The 24,269-nt window shown below is 47.7% G+C and overlaps 2 protein-coding genes and 1 pseudogene across 3 annotated transcripts in view; all 3 read right to left on the bottom strand.

The window, feature by feature from the left end:
* The window catches only part of LOC147425324 (beta-galactosidase), a 79,399-nt gene that overhangs the window by 16,695 nt on the left and 38,435 nt on the right, over positions 1 to 24,269 (bottom strand). For both annotated transcript variants that reach the window (XM_086500350.1, XM_086500351.1), the window contains exons 2-7: positions 10,922 to 11,066; positions 10,776 to 10,837; positions 10,638 to 10,691; positions 10,463 to 10,546; positions 10,283 to 10,371; positions 10,131 to 10,202 (exon numbers count right to left, since the gene is read on the bottom strand). In XM_086500350.1, coding sequence (XP_086356476.1) covers positions 10,131 to 10,202; positions 10,283 to 10,371; positions 10,463 to 10,546; positions 10,638 to 10,691; positions 10,776 to 10,837; positions 10,922 to 11,066 — 506 coding nt within the window. The remainder of the gene's footprint in view (positions 1 to 10,130; positions 10,203 to 10,282; positions 10,372 to 10,462; positions 10,547 to 10,637; positions 10,692 to 10,775; positions 10,838 to 10,921; positions 11,067 to 24,269) is intronic.
* LOC147425326 (uncharacterized) lies at positions 12,577 to 14,882 on the bottom strand. The gene is given in 3 exon segments (XM_086499396.1): positions 12,577 to 12,608; positions 13,883 to 14,411; positions 14,472 to 14,882. Coding segments are annotated over 3 exon segments (963 nt in total). The 5' UTR covers positions 14,874 to 14,882.
* On the bottom strand, positions 17,696 to 18,588 carry LOC147425325 (uncharacterized; annotated as a pseudogene).

The following is a 24,269-nucleotide window of genomic DNA, read 5'->3' as shown; positions in this document are numbered from 1 at the left end:
TATCTTGCAAATCATCATGCTCGTGAATAATCACATCTTGATCATGCAAATCATCATGCTCATCATTATCATGCAAGTCATGTGTGTCGTGCTTTGGAGAAGCAAAGACTGAGAGAGTCTCCTTCTCCTAATTCTCTTCAATCTGCGCCTGCACATTAGAAAATAGTAGGACCAACTCTTGCATGCGTTGGTATGTCTGCGCTTCACGCTCTAACCGTCTTTCTTTGCGCTCGCAATCCAATTCGGCTATTCTTTCTTTGTGCTCGCAATCCAATTGTGCATTTCTTTGTGTGGCCGCCAAGCGCACTTGCTCACGCTCACGATCTATGGTTGCCATTCTTTCTTCGTGCCACACTTCTCGTTGTCTACTTTGTCATATCATCATGTCCATCATCGACTTGACCAAAGCTTCCATAGAAGTTGGTGCAATCCTTGGCGTAGATGGGGAAGGGGGAGGGTCAGAAAAACCTCCTAGTGGGAAAAATTCTTCTTTGCTTCTTCCATGCGAAGTATCCATTCCGCTTCAGGTAATGACCATACACTGAAGTCTTGGATTCTTAAGGTCACGAGGACCTTGGGTTCTTGTGGGTCTTGGGTTCTTCGGTTCTTGAGGTTCTTGAGGTTCTGGAGTCTTGAGGACCGAGGTGCTTGAGGTTCTTCTTTAGCTTGCAATCGGTGTTAGAGAAGGATCTTCTCTTACCCGAGCTCTTCTCTATTCTGCGGGCGCACCCCTTTGCGGCCTTGCGCTCACACCAAGGTTGCTTTTTCCCACCTCACGTCGATTGGCCGGCCGCTAAGTGCACGGTCCGCTCTCAATGAGTGAAAAGAGAAACAAGGGGAGGCTGGACAAACCCTTCTTTCTTGGGTTTCCTATCACTCTTCCAAAACACGATTAAGAATCGACACGCCCAAGAGGACTTGGGTTATTGCGACCGCAACAAGCAAAAAAAATGATTGTGGTTCGTTCCTTGAGTGATACAAAACACTGCCAAAGCTCTGATACCAATGTTTGGTGCAGCGGAAGTGAATGTTGAACTTTGCTCAAGATGAGTGCTCTGAACTGTGCTCAAGGGTTCCTTTTACTTACAAAAGGGAGAGCCTTCCGTTCCTTTAGTGAGAGAGTGCAATGGACACAAACAAAGTGGTGAACACTGTGAATGAAGGTGCTGAGACGGAGAGATATAGAGAGAAGAATACGACACCAGAATGTTGTCAAACCCTCCTCCGAAGGCCCCACTCTCTATGGCGAGAGCGGTCTATTATTGATTGCACAAATCTCTACAATGCAATGGACTTGCCGACGATGTCGACAACGATGAGGACGACGACGAGACGGGCTGAAATCTGAAAACGCTAATGGCTGAAATTTGCAAATATTTATCTGCTGAGTTCTGACTCTATGCCGGTGACGATGTCGATGGTGACAATGTGATGATGACGCACTGAAAACGCAGATGCTGAAATCTGCGTTTTCCGGGCTGAATCTGCAAACGGTGGCTGATCTGACCGCGCGGCGAGGATCAACTGCGAGAGGTGAGATTTGGGAGGTTTGGGACTTGCGGTACGGTTGCTAACTGCTGAAAACTGAAAACGCTAATGCATATGTTGAATCCATCTCGTAGGAACTGCAAAACACTAGGTTGCCTGCTGCTCCAAAAACACTAGGGCTGATCTGATGCTTGATGCAAAAACGCTAGACTGAATGCTGGAATCTGCTACCGCTAGGGCTGATCTGCAAATCTGCAAAACGCTAGACTGAATGCTGGAATCTGCTACCGCTAGGGCTGATCTGCAAATCTGCAAAACGCCCGGGCTGTCTTGATGAAAAACGCTAGGCTTGATCCGGGGTCTACTCTAATGCTAGGTAAACTTTTTTTTTTTTTTTTTTGGGAGGGGGGGAGGGGTCTTGCTGAGAAGGTGCACTGTTGGATGTCAAGTCCCTTCTGCCTCTTCTGCCAGAAAGTGCTAACGCTAGGGTTTCTTATATACTTCCTTACTCATTTTGCTCTACCCAGTTCCCAACAGAAGTAACTTAAAAATAATCATTGAAAATTGACTAAAATAGGGAAAATAGGTCTATGCCCTGTAAAAATGCTCCTGATGGGTTCTGACTGAAATCTGATGATCATGCTGTGTGCAACCAGAGGATATGCTTCTACTCTAAGTGTCTGGACATGCACGGTCTGCAAACAGACTCACAAAAGTGCCAGAACACTTCCTAAGCTAACTGAACTGAAATGAACTGAACTGAACCCTAGTCATGAAGTAGCTTGTCCACGTACACATAGGGTTAGATGTGCACGTGACAGCGGGTTCTCGTTCATGACACGCACTCCCTCCCCAAGGTGGTACTGCTGCCTAGGGTGAGTGGGGGATGGATCAGACAGACTGTGGAGTATTCGGGTCTCCTGAACCAGTGTTTCATTTGTAGGCAGATGGGCCATATGGCAAAGGCCTGTCCTCGCAGGAGACTTCAACCCATAGCGCATGCGCAGCCTCCCAAGGCTGAGCATGCCAAGCAGCCAGATACACAAGACGCACAGGCTCGTACATCGACAGAGACGAGTGATCAGCCAGCTGATGGTTGACAGCAGGTGCCTGGCCGCCGCCGACAGGGGAGGGCTCGCCCCACTGCTCCCCCTGGTGGCCAACCGTTTGCGGCTCAGCAGCACTGGGTTCCGATTGGGAACCGTTTTGACCCCCTTCAGCAGGACCTGCCTCAAGAGGCCCAGTCCACTTCAGTTCCTCCACCACCGCCTCCTCCTCCCTCACACACTGCCGCTCTGCCTCCCCCGCCTCCTCCCACCCCCACCCCTCCACCTTCGCCTCCCGCCCCTCCTCTCGCCCCGATGGGACCCACAGCCTCGTCTCCCGACCCTTCCGCCACTTCTCCTCAGACACAGGGTACTGGACACGCTTCTGCCGCGAGGCGTTCTCTTGGTAGTGCTTTCACTTCTCCTCAGACACAGGGTACTGGACACGCTTCTGCCGCGAGGCGTTCTCTTGGTAGTGCTTTCGCTACGAGCCTTGTGGCTCGAGAGGGACAACCCCACCTAAGGCCACCTTTTTTTGTGCACACTTCTCCCTTTGCAGCGGTCCCTCGAGGTCTGACCAGCTTCGACATTCGCAGACATTGAGACTTCTTCGACTGCAGCTTCACTCGCTTTCTGGGTGACTCCTCTCCCGACTTGGAGGAGGCCAGCTTTCGAGTCCACATCCTCTTTCTTGCAGCTAGAGGCACTGAGGCCCTGGACACAGCGGTGGGTTTCTCCTTTCTGGTGTGTGGTAGGGATATCACAGAGTGGACCCAGCACACAGTCCTTGACTGGCTCCAGATTCAAGCTACTGAGTTCTCACACCACACAGGAGGACTTAGCGATGACAGATCTGGTGCAGCCACTTTGGCCTCTTGCTAAGTTCAGCGTGACACGTCACACCTCCAGATGCAGCGGGTTGCAGGCACATTGTGGTGCATTTGTTTGCTAACACTCAGTGCCCTCCATGTTATGTATTTGTGCATGAGGATTCTTGGACAGAGGATGTAGCCCTTTGGGCTGCACGCTCGGCTTGGGCCTGGGCGGGACAGTCACTTCTTGCGCGCTTGTCTAGAGGTCGTTCGGATGCGGATTACTCCCCAACCAAACCGGCCCCAAAGATAGCGAGGTTGGCTACTGTGGCAACATCTGTTTTCTCTCACTGACTCCATGAGGATCATCTCATGGAATGTGCAGGGATTAGGAGGGCCCCAGTTTCAGTGTCAGAGGGGTCGACTGCGTCACGAGCTTTAGAGATACCTTGTGGGTGGTGAGATTGACATTATTATGCTACAGGAGCATCATCTTTGTGAGAGCCGCATTCGGCGATGATGTTAGATTTTGCGTGGTCGCTATGAGACGTTTTGGTCAGCTCCTTTTGGACCTGGAGGCATCCACGGTGGGGTATGTATGACCATTGCGGACTCTTTACAGCAGGCCGTTGTGGGCAGAGGGATTATTGTGCCAGGCAGGGCTCAATGGATTACTATGCAGGTTCAGGGTTGCCTCATGGGCTTCCTGAACATCTACGCGCCCAATGTGGCGAGCGCACGTGCAGAGTTTTGGGCTCACATCATAGAGTCTCTACCGCAGGCAAAGCAATGGTGCATTGGGGGAGACTTCAACATGTTGGAGGACCCAGCGGACAGGATTGGAGGTAGCCATACTACCGTGCATGGAGATGAGTTGGCAGCTTGGGAGAGGTTATGTATGATTGCGGGTTTCAAATGTGTGGAAACATTCTAGCTTTGTGAGGCCACCTGACAACCTGGCCTTCTCTCGTTCGGACCGTAGAGTGTGAGGAGTGAATCTATCTCAGATAGATCGCTTCTACACTAGTGATCACTTCTATGACTTGGGTGGGACTATTGGCATTTTGGCTGGGACTTCCTCCTCGGACCATGCACTAGTGATCCTCACAGTGACTGATAGGCAGAGGAGGGGGAGCATGATGCTACGCATCCCTGAGAGGGTCTTGCTGGACTCTGCGCTCAAAGAGCGAGTGGAGGCTCTTTGGACAAAGAGCTTGGACATACAGGATTCTCCTGCTGCCAAAGTGGCCTTTGGACTTGCTCAGCTTAGTTGTCTCCTTCTTTAGGAGTCTTCAGCTCGCCTGGCTGCAGCGAGAGAGGAGGAGCAACGTCTCCAACGGGGCGTAGCTTCCCTGCAGAGGATATAGAAGCAGCATCCAGACAGTCCTTGGTTGGAGGAGAAGTTGCAGCAGGCTCGCCAGGAGCTCCTCAGCACAAAGGAGAGGTGCCATGAGTTTGCTTTCCATCGACAGGCATCTCAGTGGACCCAAGTGGGTGACAGAGTGACATGCGCTTTCTTTGAGGAAGTGGGACCTCGGCATATGCATGCCAAGGTCAATCGGTTGAGGAGGCCCAACGGGTGGGTCAATTACTTTAGAGCCAGAGGATATGCGTACAATTGCTATTGACTTTTACCGAAATCTACTGTCAGCAGAGCCTCAGTCAGAGCACCAGGATGCATGCAGAGAGCAGGTGTGGGCACAGATGCCTTGCCTTGTGACTGAGGAGATGCGCTAGAGGCTTGAGATACCTCTTCAGCTAGAGGAGCTACTCGAGGCTCTCAGAGCACTCCCCCGTGGTAGCTGTCCAGGTGAGGATGGTTTGACTCCCAGCTTTTTCCTGGAGTATTGGGACTTGCTTGGCTCAGATCTTTGAGTACATCTTGCACGCAGGAGAGATGCCTGACAGCATGAGTGAGGGCCTGATCTACCTCATTCCGAAGAAGGGTGGCTCCTTGGATGAGAATTGACAGTGGCGACACATCACCATCCTCAACTCATCCTACAAAATTCTTGCCAAGGCTCTGAATTTGAGGATTCAGCCACTTCTAGAGAGCATTATACATGGGACACAAACAGGTTTTGTCAAGGAGCATAGTATCCTTGACAACATCTTTACTTTTTGGGAGGCTTCTGCCCTCGCATGGCTTCGTGGTGAGGATCTGATGATTCTTCTTCTCGATATTGAGAAGGCCTACGATAGAGTTGACTGGGACTTTTTGGAGGGCACTCTACATAGGATGGGCTTCTCAGATGCTTGGATCAGAGGTGTGTCAGCTCTGTGCAGACAGGCACACAGTCAGGTACTTTTGTCAGGAGGTAGAGGTAATTGTTTCATGCTAACATGTTCGGTCAGACAGGGCTTCCCTCTTGCCCCCTTCCTCTTTCTGTTCTATGCTGAGGCGATGAGCAGGTTTTTGGTTTCATAGCAGGTTGGTTTACGAGGCTTAGCGCTCCCTATTCGGGGAGATGAGCTACTGGACGCTGAGTTTGCAGACGACTTAGCCTTGTACTTAGGTGTGAGTAGGCTCTTGAGACCTGTTGTGCATCAGGCGCACTGATCAATTGGAGAAAGACTATGGCTTTCTCAGTTGGTAGTGAAGCTTCAACGGAAGTGAATGTTGAACTTTGCTCAAGATGAGTGCTCCGAACTGTGCTCAAGGGTTCCTTTTACTTACAGAAGGCAGAGCCTTCCGTTCCTTTAGTGAGAGAGTGCAAATGATCACAAACAAAGTGGCAAATACTCTGAGGGAATTTGCTCAGACTGAGAGATAGAGAGAGAAGAATACGACACCAGAATGTTGTCAAACCTTCCTCCAAAGGCCCCACTCTCTATGGCGAGAGCGGTCTACTATTGATTGCACAAATCTCTACAATGCAATGGACTTGCCGACGATATTGACGACGACGAGGACGACGACGAGACGGGCTGAAAAATGAAAACGCTAAGGGCTGAAATCTGCAAATCTTGTATCTGCTGAATTCTGACTCTATGTCGGTGACGACGACGCGACGACGATGCGCTGAAAACGCAGATGCTGAAATCTGCGAATAGCGGGCTGAATTTGCAAACTTTGGCTGATCTAACCGTGCGGCGAGGATCTACTGTGGGAAGGTGAGATCTGCGAGGTTTGGGGGCTATTCTGCGGTGTCTATATGCTGAAAACTGAAAACGCTGAATCAAAGGCTGAATCTGTCGCCAAGGAACTGCAAAATGCTAGGTGATCTGCAACTCCAAAAATGCTAGGGCTGATTCTGATCTGTTGCAAAAACGCTATGAATCTGCTATCGCGAGGTTGGTCTGCAACTGCTGAAAACGATGGGCTTCTTTTGCTGTTGATGAAAAATGCTAGGTCTTCTTGCCGGTCTTGTTGAGAAGGTGCACTTCAACTGTGGTCTCCTGTCTCTTCTGCCAGAAATCCCTAGCGCTAGCTTTTCTTATATACTGCCTTAGTCAAATTGCCCTACCCAGTTTCCCAACAAAGTCACTTATTAATGATAAGTGAAAAATGGCGAAAATAGGAAAAATAGGTTTTCTGCACTGTAAAACGCCCTTGATGGAATCTGATGGTACTGTTGATGATCATGCTATGTGCAACCAGAGGATATGCATCTACTCTAAGTGTCTAGACATGCACGGTCTGCAAACAGACTCACAAAAGTGCCAGAACACTTCATAAGCTAGACTGATTGAACCCTTGTCATGAAGTAGCTTGTCCACATGCACATAGGGTTAGATGTGCACGTGACATAAGTTGTATCAAACTGCTGGAGGAAAGTAAGAGCCTTTGCCTTATCCTCAAAGCCGTTGAAAGTATCAAACTTTACAGTTGCACCACCTTCTTTGTAAGCTTTTGGCTTTTCCAGTGCTCCCAAATTGTCATAGGGAAGCGTTTGCAACATGGGTACCGTAGCGGGGATCATATGTGCCGTTGACATTTTGGCTCCTTGATGCCATGTGTCTGCTAGTCGGAAAAACCAGCCGTACCAAAAGTGACCTGTGGCACCAAACTGACCTTGATTGCACTGAAACCCTTGTTGGATGCGATTGTTACCATACATGGGGTTTGGTATCATGCCTTGCATACCCCCAAACATTGTTCCTGGCATATACTATTGGTTTCCAGGCGCATAACCAACCATACTTTGGAACACGGATCCACCGAAATACCCAAGATGTACCGTGGATGGTGGAAAAACTTGATGCATAGCCTGGAAATTGACTCTCTGCCCATTTAATCCAACATTTGGGCTCTGAAAGGTGGCTAGCTGAATTGGTATAGCCTGGGGAATAGGCGTCCTAGCCACCTGTTGTGGACAAAAGGAATTTGTCATGGAGCCCCACGTGACTCTGCAACATGTGAGTGCTCCCCGCCCTATTGGGACGCACAAGGGACCTGGGCTTGAGCCTCAACAGACACTACTGCATGAGACAATTGCCTTGTCTGTTGTGATACAGAGGGCGCTTGCAGATATTCCATAAACCTAGGATTGTGCACCAACCGAGAGAACACATTCACAGCAGCAACCAACTGTGTCCTGAACGCATCCCCGTCTAGTTGCCCAATCATAAACCCTTGACCTTGTGGAGCATTTAAATCAACAAAAGGTATAGACAGGGATGACTTTCCCGATGCATACGGACACTTTTCCAAACCTGGCAAGAATCTGCACCACGCTGAATTCTCTGTTAGGGATCAATTAGGGTCAAAACCCTAAACCTGCAAAAATACACAACAGGTTGTAATTGACTCGAGCTCCGTTTTGCGTGCCGGTTTCATCCGTAGCAAGCCCTTGAGATCCCGCACTTGTAGGGCTACTTGCCCTTTGAATTGGACGAGATTTCTTGCGTGCAATCTCTCCGAATTCACTTGTACCTGCAGGGGATTAGCAACTAGCTAATCCAATACCTGTGCAAGAGGCTCTTGCCTCGGCAATCGTGCATGAACCGGCGCAAATGTACATACAGATGAAAAGCCCTCGAGCGAGGCATCACGTTTCTATATTCAAAGGGGGAGAGAGATGGACGAGAGCGGAACCATCGTGCTACATAGAGCAAGGGAGAAGGCAAGCTATCCATTAAAGCCGTGATCACCTGCACCCACTACTCACACACACGGTAGCACTTGAATGATCAAAATCAGCCTTCTCTCACAAATTTGGACACCCCCTCTTCATGCAAGCTGGCAGATTGCTTTGGAGCCGCCAAGTGTCCAGTTTGCCTCTTTTGAGTTAATTTCCTAGTATCCACAACTTATAAGTGTAGCGAGGGGCCTAAATGACTTTGAACTGAGCCTAGACACCCTTTCACTGCTCGGATTTCAGTGCCGACAGGCCCGACCATCTCGTGGCGACCTGCCCTTCCTGACTGCGGGTAAAACTCTCGGCCGTCGACCGTTTCACACTGGCACACAATGTCCGGCCATTTGTCACTTCAAAAGAGCGTCCCAAAAATTAAAGAAAAATCAAGGCAAAGAAACCAACAACCAAGGTTAATGGTTGCCACAGCCTCATGACAGGGTCTCCCTCTTGTTGCCAGATTTTGCCCTCAACTAGCTTTTACACGTCTTTCGTGCTAATTTTCACATTTGGTCGGGCATAGATTCAAAATTTGGAGTCTTCCACTTTTGTTGCAGAAATCCAATTTGGAGTTGTGGTTTTACAATTATGGTCTATTTCCCACAATGTGCAGGGTATGGGAACCTGCAGACAGTGGGGTAGAAGCCCTTATGTGTTTTGGAACCTGTATGCTTTGAAATTGTAGTTTTGAAGCGGAGATTTGTGAAAGGGAAAGCTCTATTTACGAGTACATTGGTTGGTGACAACCATAAATCCATGCCTAATCAAATTTCTTCTCCTTTATGTGTGGTTTCTTGGGTGGGCGATGACCAGTAAATTTCCAAGGGGTCACTCTTGTTTTGGTTTTGGTATTTTAAAGGGGATTTGGGGAGAATTTGGTGTTCTTGGATTGAAGGTTTTAGGCTTTTGGCTAGCATTGCTATAGCGGTGCCCCAACGTTAGTTTGCCCAGAAACACCATATCGTAGAGACATGCAGGCAACTGCCTCTTGACATGTCAAATTGTACAAGCATTTATGGGAAGGAGTCAGCAATGTCAAAGTGACACTAGACAAACGTCGATGAAGGAGGGATAGATACACATCTATACAAGTTCAACTCTGCAAATCTCTTTATAACTAAAGAGAAAAAATGGTTATTGGGCATTAGCAATCTGTGCAATTCGGTGGATTATCATCATCATGTTGAGAAGAGAATGGGGCTATCTATTTATGCACTTTTTAGAGCTGTAAAACGATGGAGATAGACTTTAGAGACTTTGGTCTCCTATTTTATGTGAAACGAGAAATGCTCATCCTAGATAAGAGTATGCATCTACATGGTAACTCCAATCAAGCATTCCCATTTGCCCTAAATGAAATATAATTGAAATCCATTCCTTTTCTCACTCTACAATAAACATCATGCACATTTATTTTAGAAATAACCATTATCCAAATACATGAGCCATCTGTATTCTCTTTGCCATGCTTGTCACTGGACTTCCAAACCTAAAGTGTGGACATGAGCCACAGGCTGCCCCTGACTACTATGGTCTTTTCAACGTTGAGGATGGTTTTAGTCCCATGCATATGAACTAATTTTCTTTGTGCATGACAAAATCTTCCAAACGTGCAATCGCAATATAACAGTCGACTGTTGCACAATGTAATCTTCACAGATTTCTGCAGGAAATAAGTGGAACAAAATCAGTTCATTGCATCTTACAATGACGTGGCTTGCACTGACATCCTGCAGTTATCTTTCCCATCTTTCCAACGAACCAGATGCATGAAGGGCCTGCAATAAAAATATTACCAATTAATTTCTGCAGATTCCGTGAAAGACTGAAAAAGAAAGAATAAATAAACCAGGCTCACCTCTAAAGGCAGGGTTTATGACTGTGCCAATGGATATATTTGATGATCCATATCGAAGCCCCAGAGCAGAGTCCTTACTGGAACGAAACCTGTACAAATTTTTCATTCACTCATGTCTTTTGTAAAATTAATCAAAACATTACTGGCTTTTGTTACATTAATCAAAGGTTGGAAAAGGACCTGCTTACAGGAAGTACTGGCCAAGAAGAAAACATTCCTAGCCCCACACTTGGATAGAAGGCACATGTTGTCACTTTCAAGCTTCTGTTGAAATTTCCAAAAAAACACTGAAGTCTGTTGTTTCACTCATAAATGCAAATGTTACACAATGTGGAAAAGTGTCCGGAGTCCGTACTGGGTCCAAGTGCTCATATTTAATTCCACAAAATTGTTTATATCTCTTGCAGTCCTGCAAGTTGTAGAAAGAATGAAAACAACTGAACAAAAGATAATGAGAAGAATATTTCTCCGAGATAAAACTCTCATCACATACCGCTGCCAGCGAAAGATGGCTTCACCATTAAAATTGTTTCCCTCTTCCAATGTCCTTGAGAACTGTGAAAAGATGTCAAGAACAATGCTGTTTGCGACAAAGCTCTTAAAAAGTACAACTTCCTAACAAGGATAGTCTCAGGATACTGTTGCAATAAAATCTACGTTCCGATCTTCAGGTGGCTTTAGCATAACACGAGCAAATAGGTTGTCTTCTTCTGGGTAATAGTCTTCAAAAAGTGACCTTCTAGCAACCTTACCAAAAAGTACATCATAGGAGGACTCTGCCATCCTGTAAGACCAGAAAATTGAACAAGGTCAAACTTTGACTGTGGCTACTACAATACTTGAAAGGCATGCACACCTAGTGACTAAAAAGGAAAATGACAAGAACATCCACCCTAGGAGTTTGGGTCTGCGCAATTAGTTTTGGGCTTTTGATTTGTTATGATCCACTCTGAGATGACCTTTGCCCCGCCTCCTAAAACATATCTACAAAGGAGACAATTTGAAGGAGGCGGCATGTGTCCTAAGGCCAAACCATAGTTTTTGTAGTCATTATGCGTGTGATTGATACATTAGTCAGTGTGGTTGAAAGTAAATAGTCTGGCATTCTTTTGTATTGGAAAAAATGTATATCATACAAGAACAGTACAAAGCACTGATGACCGTCCCATGCATTGTACCAATATAATTAAGAAAGTTTTATCAACACTACTATAAGGTTGAATATATCGTTGCTTGAGCAATTAAAGAAGCATCAGCGCTTCCTTACTGGTCCATAATCAGGAAAACATGTCTGCCACAGCCTTAACGCTGATTATATTATCCCATACAAATCCATAACTTTGAAGCCAAATGATTCCTTTTGTATCAGTATGTCTGTGCCCCAGGAAACTATGACATTAGTGTTTTCACTAATCTCTCAAGATATATTTCTGGTGAAAGACACATCGTCACCAAGTGTCGAAGTGGCTGTCCTGATTGCTCAAGTGGTTGCAGATGATGTGGCTCCACATTACATGCCATAACACTTGAAAAATTAGGGAACTAAGTGCACTTGTGCACAAAGACTTTGATATGAACACTGATGTGGCAGCTGATCCACGTAGATATCTTCACCAGCATGTCAGCCAATTTAGGAGTATATCTGCTCCATGGAGCACTTCGCCGGAGTTGGGAAGACAGTTCTTATCATGGAGTCGATCAACAATATTGCGAAAGCTCACGGAGGTGTACTTGTTTTTGGCAGGGTGGGGGAACGTGCATGTGGGGGTAATGATCTCTACATGGAAACAAAAGTATGGATGGGACCTATGTATGATCTGGTTGCTATAGCTGAACGAGCAAGCTTTGACTCACCAAATTTGTTAATATTTCGTTTGTGATGGTTTTTTTCGTAACTTAGTTGAACCCCATCAATTTATTTTACAAAATTGATAAACTTGATCATTTCAGCAAAAAAAGCACGTCAATTGCTTACGGGTAATGGACAAAGCTTTTCCCGTTAAGAATCCCGCACCATAGGGATGGGATATGAGTAGAGGTAATGAATTACTCCGTGTGCTGGTCCATTTGCTTCGTCTCGTTAGTTCCACCTCAGGAACTTTCGCTGTTTCAAAGACGATATTTAATCGGTGTACTCTTTCTTTCGAGATGAAATTTCTACGTACATTGTTCAGAAAAGATCGGTTGTATATGAAAGATGACTCACCTTCAATATGGCCTTTCTCTAATACTAGCTTGTAGAAAGGTCATGTGAAAGAGAATAGACACAGGTATTTAAAATAAACGACTCCAAATCAGCCCTGATAACTCGCAATCAGCATCAATTCTGAGATGCAAATAAGCAACCAGCCAACAAACTCCACTCTGGACCACCTAAGAGATCATCGAATGACCGCAATCATAATGACTGCATCGAAGCTGAAAAGTTTGCACCTAGTATATCTCCTGTCTAAAGTTGCTATACCCACACCAGGTCCTTCAAAACTCTCATACAATGACCAAACCAGATCAATTGCAAAATCACCTCTCTATGTAGATGCTACACGGCCACTAGATCCTCAAACAAGAAACTCAAATCTCATCCAACTAGATTGGGTGCAAAACAGCCCATCAAACCTCCCTTATACATGCTACTAACTGTGGCATGTAGCCTGTAGGACCTAGGCTTGTGGATTTGCATAGTTAATGAGTCCTCTTATGTCCAGCCATTTTCAAACCCTTTTGCTATTTATGCTTTTACTTAGCTTTGACTCTTGATATCTTTTTGGCATTTGCTTTCATATCTTTCAAGTTGGAACATGTTTAGTGCAGGTCCCAGGAGCAAGAATACCAAGTAGTATGCTTGTGGCCCCATCCCTTCAAGTTTCACTTCCAATCAAGCCGCAATCTCAGGTGAGATGAACTTGGCCTTGGCCCCCTTGTCAAAAAAAATCAAAGCCTCCTAATCTTGTTCTTTGCCCCACACTTTGCAAAGCTCAGTACTCTCATCCTCCTGATAATGTGGTACCCCCATAAAATCTTTCCTCTGCTGCCTTTAATGCCACATCGACTGGATATTTGTCACTAAGTGATGATGTGGCATGACCCGAACTGATCAAGAGAATGCTGATTGGACAGGAGCTAGCGTGGCACCGTACGGCTCAGATTTCACGCTGGAAATTGCGCCGCAAAACACACGTTGACGAGGCCAATGTATGGACGTGGCACATGGCATCTTTTCAGCCTAGTTATTAGAGCAATTGACTTTAAAGGCTTTTAGGCGTCAATTTTGTGAGAGCGCACGTGTGCAGAATAGAGAGAGCAATGAAATGATATATTAACGTCTTCAAAAGGCCAAAATGACATATGAGACCAAGCCGTTACAACATAGTGAATCTGATACCATGTCCGCAATCAAAAAGATCTGAAACAAAATCCAATGTGTAGTACAATGAAAGAAGGGGGGAAGATATGGTGGAGATCCATCCTCATCTGCACTCTGGACGTCGAGAGAGTATGGCTCGAATCTCTGTTGTAGTCTCCGTCGATGTTGTGTAGCTCCTCTCCTCAATCGCGGGCGTCTAGATCTCCCTAGCTCCAATGCTCGGTCTATGAGAATGCCAGTAGCAGTAGTATGAGTGCAGGCAGAGCTCTGCAATGGTGTCTGCTCCTCTCGCTGCTCCTCTGGGGGTCCAATATCTAGTGTAAAGAAATCTGTAATCTGTCTCTGGGACCGTCTCTCTCCAGCTCTCCTCAGTAAAGTGTCTCTGTGCCTGTGTAACTCAAGTAGATACAGTCCAAGACATCTCTGATCCTCATAGCTCATGACCCTAAATAGAGGCCCAAAACCCTCTCTAAATAGACAATGAAAACGGCCTCGTATCTCATAGTACAATGTGCAATGACATATGTAATGTAACTCTGTCTCTGGCTCTAGATGACATAAGCGGTATATCCTGCTATGTGCTGGTATCCCTTTAAATCTGCCAGTCTTAATCTCGAGCTGATGTGAGGGTGTGCGTATCTGGCCAATGGCACAACGCAAGCCATGATAAAGATGTGTGTCCATATAGCTAGGTCGAATCACAAACCCATCCCCTGTGAGGTGGAGAAGAGGCTCTCTATAGAAAGCTATCTTCGTGCCCAACTCCTGTACTAGCTCTATGCATGTCCTCCTCGTGTCCAGCTAGATCAGATCCTGACGAATGACGCTAGTAATCTCCACCCGTGTCAAAGACATCAAGGGTGCCTGTAGAGAGTATTGAAAAGGAGGTAGCCTATCCATGGTGAAGCCATGTGTCTGAAACCATGATGTCATATGTGCATACCAGCATGATGTATCCCCCTGTAGAGCTAGCTGTCTGGGGGACTCTAGGGCCATCCTGGCATATTTGTCTCTGGTAGTATCCCATAGGCTGTGTACAAAGGAGACTAATCTGGTAAGCGCCTCAATCTCCATAGGGGGGGCAGCTAGCTCCCCTCGAATGATATCATGTGGTACGGACGCCTTGGCTCTAATTAGCCGAGAGATCATAGATACCAAGGGCCTCTCCATACGTCTCCAACCATCCTAGCCTACGGAAGGTCCCCAAACCTACACCCCATATAGCATAGTAGATGCAACCAAAGTATCAAAGAGCCATAGCTTTGTCCTAGGATCCTGAAACTGAACCTGGAACACATCCTCTCTAGTCCTCCCAAAGCCGCATAAGCTCTAGTCAGTCTAGTCTCTCCTGCTCTTCTCAAAGGAAATCTCCGCCCAGTGAAGACTGCCCCCAGGTAAGTGTACGCATCTGTATACTCCACAATCTCCTGACCATATGTGAAAGTAGGTGCTGATTTCCTGATCCACTGTCGTGTGGTGTTAAACACCATAACCTTGGTTTTACTAAGGTTTATAAACAATCCACTACTCTTTGAAAAACTGTGTAGTGCATCCAAATGTCGTTGCATACCCTCTAGTGAGTCAGATATCAACACAATATCATCAGCATATAACAACAATGGGATCCACATCCCTACAAGCTGGGCACCTCTGTCACCCTCTCTGTCAATGTAATCAGACACCTCATCAACATACATACCAAATAGAGTAGGAGACAATGGGCAGCCCTGTTTCACCCCAATAGTAGAGTGAACTAAATCAGATACCCCTTTCGGAGTGCGTACATGTCCCATCACTAATCTGTACAAAGCCATAATCCCCTAGATCAACTCTATGGGCACCCCCATCTCCTGTAGTCTGCGCATCAATCGAGCTCTCGGTACCATGTCAAATGCTTTGCCGAAATCCACAAAGCTACAATAAATCCGTCTCCCATGTGACCAGCCCTCCTTGATGATGGCTCTGAGTGTCAAAATATGATCAAGAGTGGAGAAACCCCTCCTGAAACCGGCCTGATCCTTTGCCCGTACCCCCTTATCCTCTGCCCAAATACTCAAGCGCTACTCAAGAATGGATGCATACAACTGTGCCAATGTGTGTCCAACCATAATAGTGCAGTAGTTCCCGATGAAACCGGCCTGTTCAATCCAAAAAGGGCGGTAGACTTTACTTCAAACCTTGATTTAGCTTTCACCCATTATTAGTCGTCTATTTTACCTGTACTTTCAAAACACAACAAAGGGGAGAGGGATACAGGCTGCTAGATTGCACCTGTATGAGTAGACCGACACCAGATTGGCCCCTAACTTAGGCGCCCCTTTCGGTATTTCTTTATTCTTCCAAAGAGGGAATAAACGTTGTGGATCCCTACAAGCTGCCCCGCACAAACTTGGCTGAATTTCAACTGTTCCGGCTCGATTTCGGCAGCATAACTGTGCTAGGACCCTTCACAGTCAGTATTCCCACGCATTGAGTGACTTTCCCGACGCATACGGGCACTTTGCAAGACCTGGTGAGAGTCTGCAGCACGCTGAATTCTCTGTTTTCAGCCCCGAAAATACGCCAGATCGCCTGTACAGCGGTCCCCTTGCGTCCCCGAACCTCCTGGGGGTATTAGGGTCCGTTTAGGGCCAAAACCCCAAACCTGCAAAAATACACAGCAGGCTGTAATTCACCGTTTCGCGCTCCGTTTCACATGCCGGTCGCATCCGTAGCAAGTCCTCAAGCTCCCGCACCTGTAGGGCTACTTGCCCTTTGAATCGGACGAGATTTCTGGCGTGAAACCTCTCCGAATTCACCTGTACCTGCGGGGGATTAGCCGCTAGCTAATCCAGTACCTGTGCAAGAGGCTCTTGCCTCGGCAATCGCGCATGAACCCACACAACTGTACATTGGTCAATTGAAAAGCCCACTAGTGGGGCATAACATACTGCCATAGGGGAGAGAGAGGGTAGTGCGTAGCGTGCAAGGCATCACTCCTGGCACCGCACTGTACATAGGAGGGAAAGCAAGCACTCCATAGCTCTTAACCTGTGACAAATTCTGAAAATCAGCCTCCTCTCTCATTTTAGGCGCCCCCTCTCTGGCCAGGAGTAGCAGAATGCTCACACAGTGCCACATGGCACATTTTCCGACTTTGGGCATTCCCGGCTAAAAATATCTCAACTGGTGCGTCAGTTGACTTTGCAGCAGAGCAAGAAAATGTTCCCTTTGTCATTCCGGAGGTAATGACGTCAACACATTTTCAGGTCCCAAAATAGCAGTTCCCTAAATTTTAGGAGATGCTGCCATTGTATCTTTCTAGGTCATCCGACCCTCTTTGTACACTGCGGCCACATCTAGAACTGAAATGTAGCCTGTGTAGCAAAGGATTCCACTTTGGCTAATCAATGACCCCACTTGGCTAACCATAGTCCTTGTCCAACCTTAGTGCTCTCTTGCCCTCAGGACTGGACTCCCTCTGGACAATTCCACACTAGCTATGCAATGCAGGGCAGTTAGATTTCCCGAGGGGTGTTTCCAAAAAGTGAAAGTAAATAGATAATAAGAAAGAAATCAACAAAAAGGATAGATAGTAGTCACACGCTGGTGACACCCAGGCTCTGTAGGATCCCCTGCCTTGAAGATAGGCACAATAGTAGACAACCTCCAAGTCTCAGATAACCCCTCACAGATGGCACGATTGAACAACACTGCAAGAACCTCCATCAGCATATCCCTAGCATGTATAAAGTGCTCCGCTACTAGACTGTCATGATCATATGTCCTCCCGGTCCTCATCCTGTCAATGGCCCTCTGTACCATCCCAGTGTAAAGAAGGTGCTCGTAGCTGGGCATGGCTCTTTAGGGTCTAGAAGGGGTTCCTGTCCAGGAGCCGTATATAACGATGTCGCATACTGGCCCCACACATAAGGTGAAGTAATCATTGGGGGAGGGGAGTGCTCATGAAAGAGTTGCCATGCCTCTCCTGAGTCCCTACTCAAGAACATCTCATATAATTCTCGTTCCATCTGAGCCAGGTAAGCTCGCTTCTTCCATCGCACAAGGCGTCAGGAAGCAATCCGAGACTGTCTGTAAGTCATGACTCCAAAAAGAAGATCCCTCTGAAGCTGGACTCTCATCTCTCTGCACTCCTCATCATACCAACTATCCTGGGGCATGCTCCCAAAATGTGGTCTCCTGCCCGGCTGGGTGTGTGGGTATGCCACTGATGCAGCACCATGCAGTGTCTCAGTCAATAAAGTGGTGAACTCCTCCACTGAGAGGCCTGTACTAGCTGTGCCAGCTGTGCCTTTCCATAGACAGTCCCAGATCTCCTCTGTATAAACAGAATCAGTCTTTGGTGTAAATGTATAGCAAGTGTGTCACCTGCCTCCTGATGTCTGGGCTGTACTATACTGGAATGAAACAGATAGTGTCAAGAGAGCATGATCTACCGCTATGCCCACTGGCCTTGCTCCCACTATGAGATCCTGAATGCAAGGGATAAAGCTCGGCTCTGTCATAACATAGTCCACTGTACTGGCCCCATGTGCGTGTGGAAAACATGTGAAGCCGGCTGCTCCAGGAAATCGCTGTAAGCCGTTAAGTATGGCTAATCCATGTGTAGTCGTCATCTCTGTGAGGTATCTCCCATACTCCGTCTGCTCTCTGTCATGTGAGCGTCTGTCAAGCCCCAACTCCCCCACATCCAGCTCTCTAAGCATCTCATCTGAAGTGTCGTAGAAGACTGTCTGAGAGTTGCCCGTTCGGGCATTGAAGTCCCCTAGGAGGATGATATCACCATCCCTAGAAAACTCCCATATATCATCGTCCAGTATAGAGAAAGGCGACTGCCCTTTGGATGCAGCATATACTGACGTACTGGGAGGGAACTAACATATGGCAATGTATAGAAATCGACCTGTGTCAGCTCTCAACCTCACCCACATGTATCTAGCATGCTCATCTCTCCGTACAATATGTAGTAGTGGTTGAGCTCCTCTCTAAATAGCACTACTACTCCTCCTGAACCTCTACTCCCATGCTTAGATCTCGTGACTATCCTGTGTGTTGTCTCCCATCTATATCCCCCCACATGTGGCATCACCTATCCAGGCGCATGGTGAGTCTCGGAGAAGAATACAATGTCCCTATCTCTAAAATTGTCCTCAAAGGCCCCAACATCCAACCTCATAGACCCATTACAATTCCAAGTAGCCATCTTCAGTGTGGTGTCATGTAGGGCGTCTCTCCATAATGACCACTCTTCCATCTCTATAAAAAGTTGTCTTCCCTTTTTCTCTTACGGCCCTAACCTCTGCCATGACTTCCTACATGTGGGCAAGCTACGAGAGGGTGAGATCGTCACCAAGAAAGATACCAGTCTTTTTGAGGGTGGGCCTCCTTCTCAAGAATTCCTTCTTCTCCTCAATAGAGGGGAAGCGCAATATGAGAGCTCTTCCTCTCGATGTTTCCCCCGTGCCTCCACTTTTCTTACCAACTCTCCATGCTCTTGTGTGTGTCGCTTTTTGCATTCCCATTAGTACCCTGTACTTCCTCATCAATTTTGTCCCGATCGTTGAGGCTGGTAACCCTCACATGCAAAGCCCTCATACGTCTTCGTTGTTCCTCCTCAAGTGTCATGTTGATGATGGTGGGAGTGGGGATTGATACCTCCTTGCCTTTGCCCTTCTTTGCAACCGAAATCCACTTCTCCGCTTCCTCCACTTTTTTATGGGTTTTGGTAATCATATATGTCCATGAAGACGTTTTTGCTTCCTGTTGTTTCTCCTCTTTCTTAATGGCTTGCATTTGCTCTTTGATTACCTAAAGTTCTTCTATCACTGAGGGTTGGATTTCTCCCTCTTCTAGTCCACCATTGGCTCTTGCCTCGGCTAGGTCTCCCTTGAGAACTGAAACTTGATTCTTGAGGTCTTTAATTTCGGCCCAATGCTCCATTTTCTCCACAGTTCGAAGCTCGGCCACGCTGATTTTCATTGAAGAAAGACCGCCTTCTCCATCTTCCACTCTTCCATCTCTGTCTTGTACGCCTTCATCTCCTTTTCCATGTTTGCTAACCTCTTGCTGGTAACCATAAAAGTTGATTTTTTCATTGTTGGTGATGCCATTGCATGCAAACCACTCAAGGGGGAGGGACTAGAGCTCTCGGGAAGTGTTGGGTTTGCGCTCATGACCTCCATCACAAGACGGCCACACTAAACACACAGCTGTTTCCAGAACTTTCCAAACTTATGCATACATTTTCTCCCGTATCAAGCATACATTTCGCATACAAATTTCCCCCCTCCCCTCGCAGTTTCTATGAATTTCTCAATTTTCTGCTCTGAATTTTGAATTTCTGAATTTTCTGATGTCCTCACTGCTGAAACTCAGGAACAACGAGGAGAAACTGTCATGTCGAGTAGCTCACGATGCCCTTCCTGCACCTGCTGCGCAGCCTTGGCCTTGCTCCCACCAGCGGTTGCCCTGCCTTCGCCTCTCGCGTGAGCTTGCAGCTTCAGTTTACTATCGCGCCCCTGCTACTGCCTCCCAAGCCCTCTCGCACGCACCTGCACTTGCTGCCGTGCACACCTGCCTCCCCAAAATGAAATGAGAGAGAGAGTTTCCCTCGCGCTGCCCTCAGAGAGAGAGAGAGCTTCCCTCACTCGCGCTGCCCAGAGAGAGAGAGAGAGAGAGAGACCACAAACGCAAGATATGGTGAAGAGGGGCGATCAGTTCCCCCATGACAACCATGAGCAGAAGACCCAATACACAATGACCAGATAACAGAAGTGGGTACCCCACTGGCCCCATAAATAGGTGCCCAAGGGGAGGTAGGGCAATGCCTGGAAAAATCCCCCACGAACCAAAAAGAAAAGAAATATATATGAGGGCACCTGGACAAGGTGGGCGGCTGGTCCTAAACTCGGGCGGCCAGACCAAGTACAACCTAGACTATGGGTGGCCATCCCGGAGACATACTAGCCGTACAAGTATGCCCTAGACCTATGTGAAGCAGCAGAGTGGTATGAGTCTAACACCCCCTCTCAGCACCGGATGCTGAACAAACCGCATGAAGCCGAAGATGTGAGGCAAATGATGAAGATGTCTGCTGCCATGTCCATTGAAGGATACTCCGTGAGTGTAGCAACAATATGGGGTGTCCCAACCTCCGAGAGATCTCAAAGGTAAAGTGCCATCATGAACAGTGTAGCAAACTGCTATACTCCACCAATACAGGGTGAAGATACTGCATGAAGGTCCCGAATTGAGTGTGGAAACAACTCCTTGTCGTGAAAGAAGTGCCAATAGACCTGCAAGTGTCTTGCCCAATAGGATCTGTGGTGTCTGTAGTCAAACCGTCAGGAGGAAATGGGAAAGCCCAGGAACCGTCATGAGAATGACCGGAAGCATGTCAATCCATGGACCTGTAACCCAGTGTGGCCAGGTGGCTAAGCTGTGAAACACTCCAGGAAGGCCAGATGTAGCAATCTGCATCATAAACGTCCTCCGAAACAAGGACAGCCAGACTAAAGAGTCTGCACTGTAGAAGCTACCGTAAGCTGCAGCAGTCACTGATACCGCACGGACCACCACCGGATGGTGTCCAGTTAGTAGGTAGGGTAATCCAAGATGAGAGGAAAGCCAAACTCAACAATCTGATCAGTGAAGGGCCTTTGAGAAGAGGTGTGGTCAGACGAAGCTGTCTGCACCGTAATCATCCTATATGAAGAAGGGAAGCCAGACTAAGAAGTCTGCGCATTGAAGGGCCATACCAATCTGTTTGCGACGTCTTGCCTGTATCTCCTGCCTCCAATCCTCCGGTGTCAACCAAAACAAAATCCGCGCAAACAACGCCACCAAACCACATCTCGATGTGGCTCTCAATGTGAATGAGCTGGGAGTGGCCTACTGCCCACATCGGGAGATAAGTCTGCTAGAAGGTTGCAAAGGGTGGGTGTACGCAACTCTGAAGGTAGCAATCCAAATGATCAGCAGTGTAGAAGAGCAGTTGCACTACCATCCAAGCCAAGCTAATGCTTGATCTCCCGCATCTCACGGGTAAACTCCCTGAGAGGGTTTTGATGGACTCTGCGCTCAGAGAGCGAGTGGTGGCTCTTTGGACAAAGGGCTTAGACATGCACGACTCTCCTGCTGACAGAGTGGCCTCTAGACTTGCTCAGCTTAGTCGGCTATTTCTTCAGGAGTCCATGGCCTGCCTGGCTGCAGCGAGAGAGAAGCAGCGTCTCCGACGAGGCGTTGCTTCCTTGCAAAGGCAGCAGGAGCAGCATCCAAACAATGCTTGGTTGGATGAGCAGTTGCAGCAGGCTTGCCAGGAGCTTGCCAGCACAGAGGAGAGGCGCCATGAGTTTGCTTTCCATCGACAGGCATCTCAGTGGACCCTAGGTGGGTGACAGAGTGACAGGGGCTTTCTTTGAGACAGTGGGACCCTGACATACGCATGCCAGGGTCAGCCAGTTGAGGAGGCATAGCAGGTCAGTTGCTTTAGAGCAAGATGACATGTGTGCAGTTGCTACTGACATGTGTGCAGTTGCTACTGACTTTTACCGTGACCAGCTGTCAACAAAGCCTCAATCAGAGAGCAGGTTTGGGCACAGATGCCTTGTCTTGTGACTGAGGAGATGTGCCAGAGGCTTGAGCTGCCTCTTCAGCTGGAGGAGCTCCACACAGCCCTCAGAGCACTTCCTCGTGGTAGTCTTAGAGTACTCGGACTTGCTTGGCTCAGATCTCTGCAGCGCTTTTCAGTACATCCTACACACAGGAGAGATGCTTGACAGCATGAGTGAGGGTCTAATTTACCTCATTCCCAAGGAGGGTGGCTCCTTGGATGAGATTCGACAATGACGGCCCATCACCATCCTCAACTCAGCCTACAAAATTCTTGCCAAGGCTCTGAGTTTGAGGATTCAGCCACTTCTAGAGAGCATTATACATGGGACACAGACAGGTTTTGTCAAGGAGCGTAGTATCCTTGTCAACATCTTTACGTTTGGGAGGCATCTGCCCTCACGCGTTTCCGTCGTGAGGATCTGGTGATACTTCTTCTCGATTTTGAGAAGGCCTCCGATAGAGTTGACTGGGACTTTTTGGAGGGCACTCTACGCAGGATAGGCTTCTCAGATGCCTGGATCAAAGGTGTGTCAACTCTTTACAGACAGGCACACAGTCAGGTACTTTTGGCAGGTGGTAGAGGAGATCGCTTCATGCTCACACGTTCGGTCGGCCAGGGCTACGCTCTTGCCCCCTTCCTCTTTCTGTTCTATGCTGAGGCGATGAGCAGATTTTTGCTTTCACAGCAGGTTGGTCTACGTGGCTTAGCGCTCCCTATTCAGGGTGACGAGCTACTGGATGCTTAGTTTGCAAACGACTTAGCTTTGTACTTGGACGGCCAGGAGGCCAACCTTCAAAGGTGTGAGCACGCTCTTAAGACCTTTTGTCGTGCATCAAGCGCACTGATCAACTGGAGAAAGACAGTGGCTTTCTCGGTTGGTAGTGCTCTTATGCTTGATTGGCTGTCAGGCAACGGTTTCAGATGGATTTTAATTTCTCCCAGGGACCGCAATTCGATACTTGGGCTATCAGGTTGGTTTGGACTTGTCTCTTGAGTAGCAGATTGCTCCCCACCTCCTGTTCATCAAGAGGAAGCTGTTACATTGGAGCTCCGTACGACTTTCTCTGGCAGGCAGAGTTGGAGTGGCCAACCAAGTGTTGTTGGCTATTGTGTGGTACATCACATCTTGTTGGATCTTTTCGAGTTCCACAATCAGCCAGGTAGAGAGGCTGATCAGGAATTTCCTTTGGTCAGGGCACGACACTCAGATAGCCCGGGCCAAAGTGGCCTGGCAGGTCATCACTTTCCCTTGTTCTCAGGGGGGGTTTGGGGATCATCATAGATCCAGCACAGTAGAGCAGAGCCCTTCTTGGGAAGTTTGTTGTCAGAGGATTGCTTCCAGGGGAGGAGCCCTAGAAGGAGTTTTTGCTTCAGCGGCTTAGTGAAACCGGCCTGTTCAATCCAAAAAGGGCGGTAGACTTTACTTTAAACCTTGATTTAGCTTTCACCCATTATTAGTCGTCTATTTTACCTGTACTTTCAAGACACAACCAAGGGGAGAGGGATACAGGCTACTAGATTGCACCTGTATGAGTGGACAGACACCAGATTGGCCCCTAACTTAGGCGCCCCTTTCGGTATTTCTTTATTGTTCAAAAGAGGGAATAAACGTTGTGGTTCCTACAAGCTGCCCCGCACAAACTCGGCTGAATTTCCTCTGTTCCAGCCCGATTTCGGCAGCATAACTGTACTAGAACCCTTCACGGTCAGTATTCCCACGCATTGACCGACTTTCCCGACGCATACGGACACTTTGCAAAACCTGGCGAGAATCTGCAGCACGCTGAATTCTCTGTTTTCAGCCCTGAAAATGCGCCAGATCGCCTGTACAGCGGTTCCCTTGCGTCCCCGAACCTCCTGGGGGTATTAGGGTCCGTTTAGGGCCAAAACCCTAAACCTGCAAAAATACACAGCAGGCTGTAATTCACTGTTTCGGGCTCCGTTTCGCGTGCCGGTCGCATCCCTAGCAAGTCCTCGAGCTCCCGCACCTGTAGGGCTACTTGCCCTTT

Source organism: Adiantum capillus-veneris, chromosome 25, assembly GCF_014529385.1.
Source record: "Adiantum capillus-veneris isolate H3 chromosome 25, ASM1452938v2, whole genome shotgun sequence".
In the NCBI taxonomy this organism is placed as follows: domain Eukaryota; kingdom Viridiplantae; phylum Streptophyta; class Polypodiopsida; order Polypodiales; family Pteridaceae; genus Adiantum; species Adiantum capillus-veneris.
The sequence above is the reverse complement of the archived record's forward strand: the minus strand, read 5'-3'. Positions and strand labels throughout refer to the sequence as shown.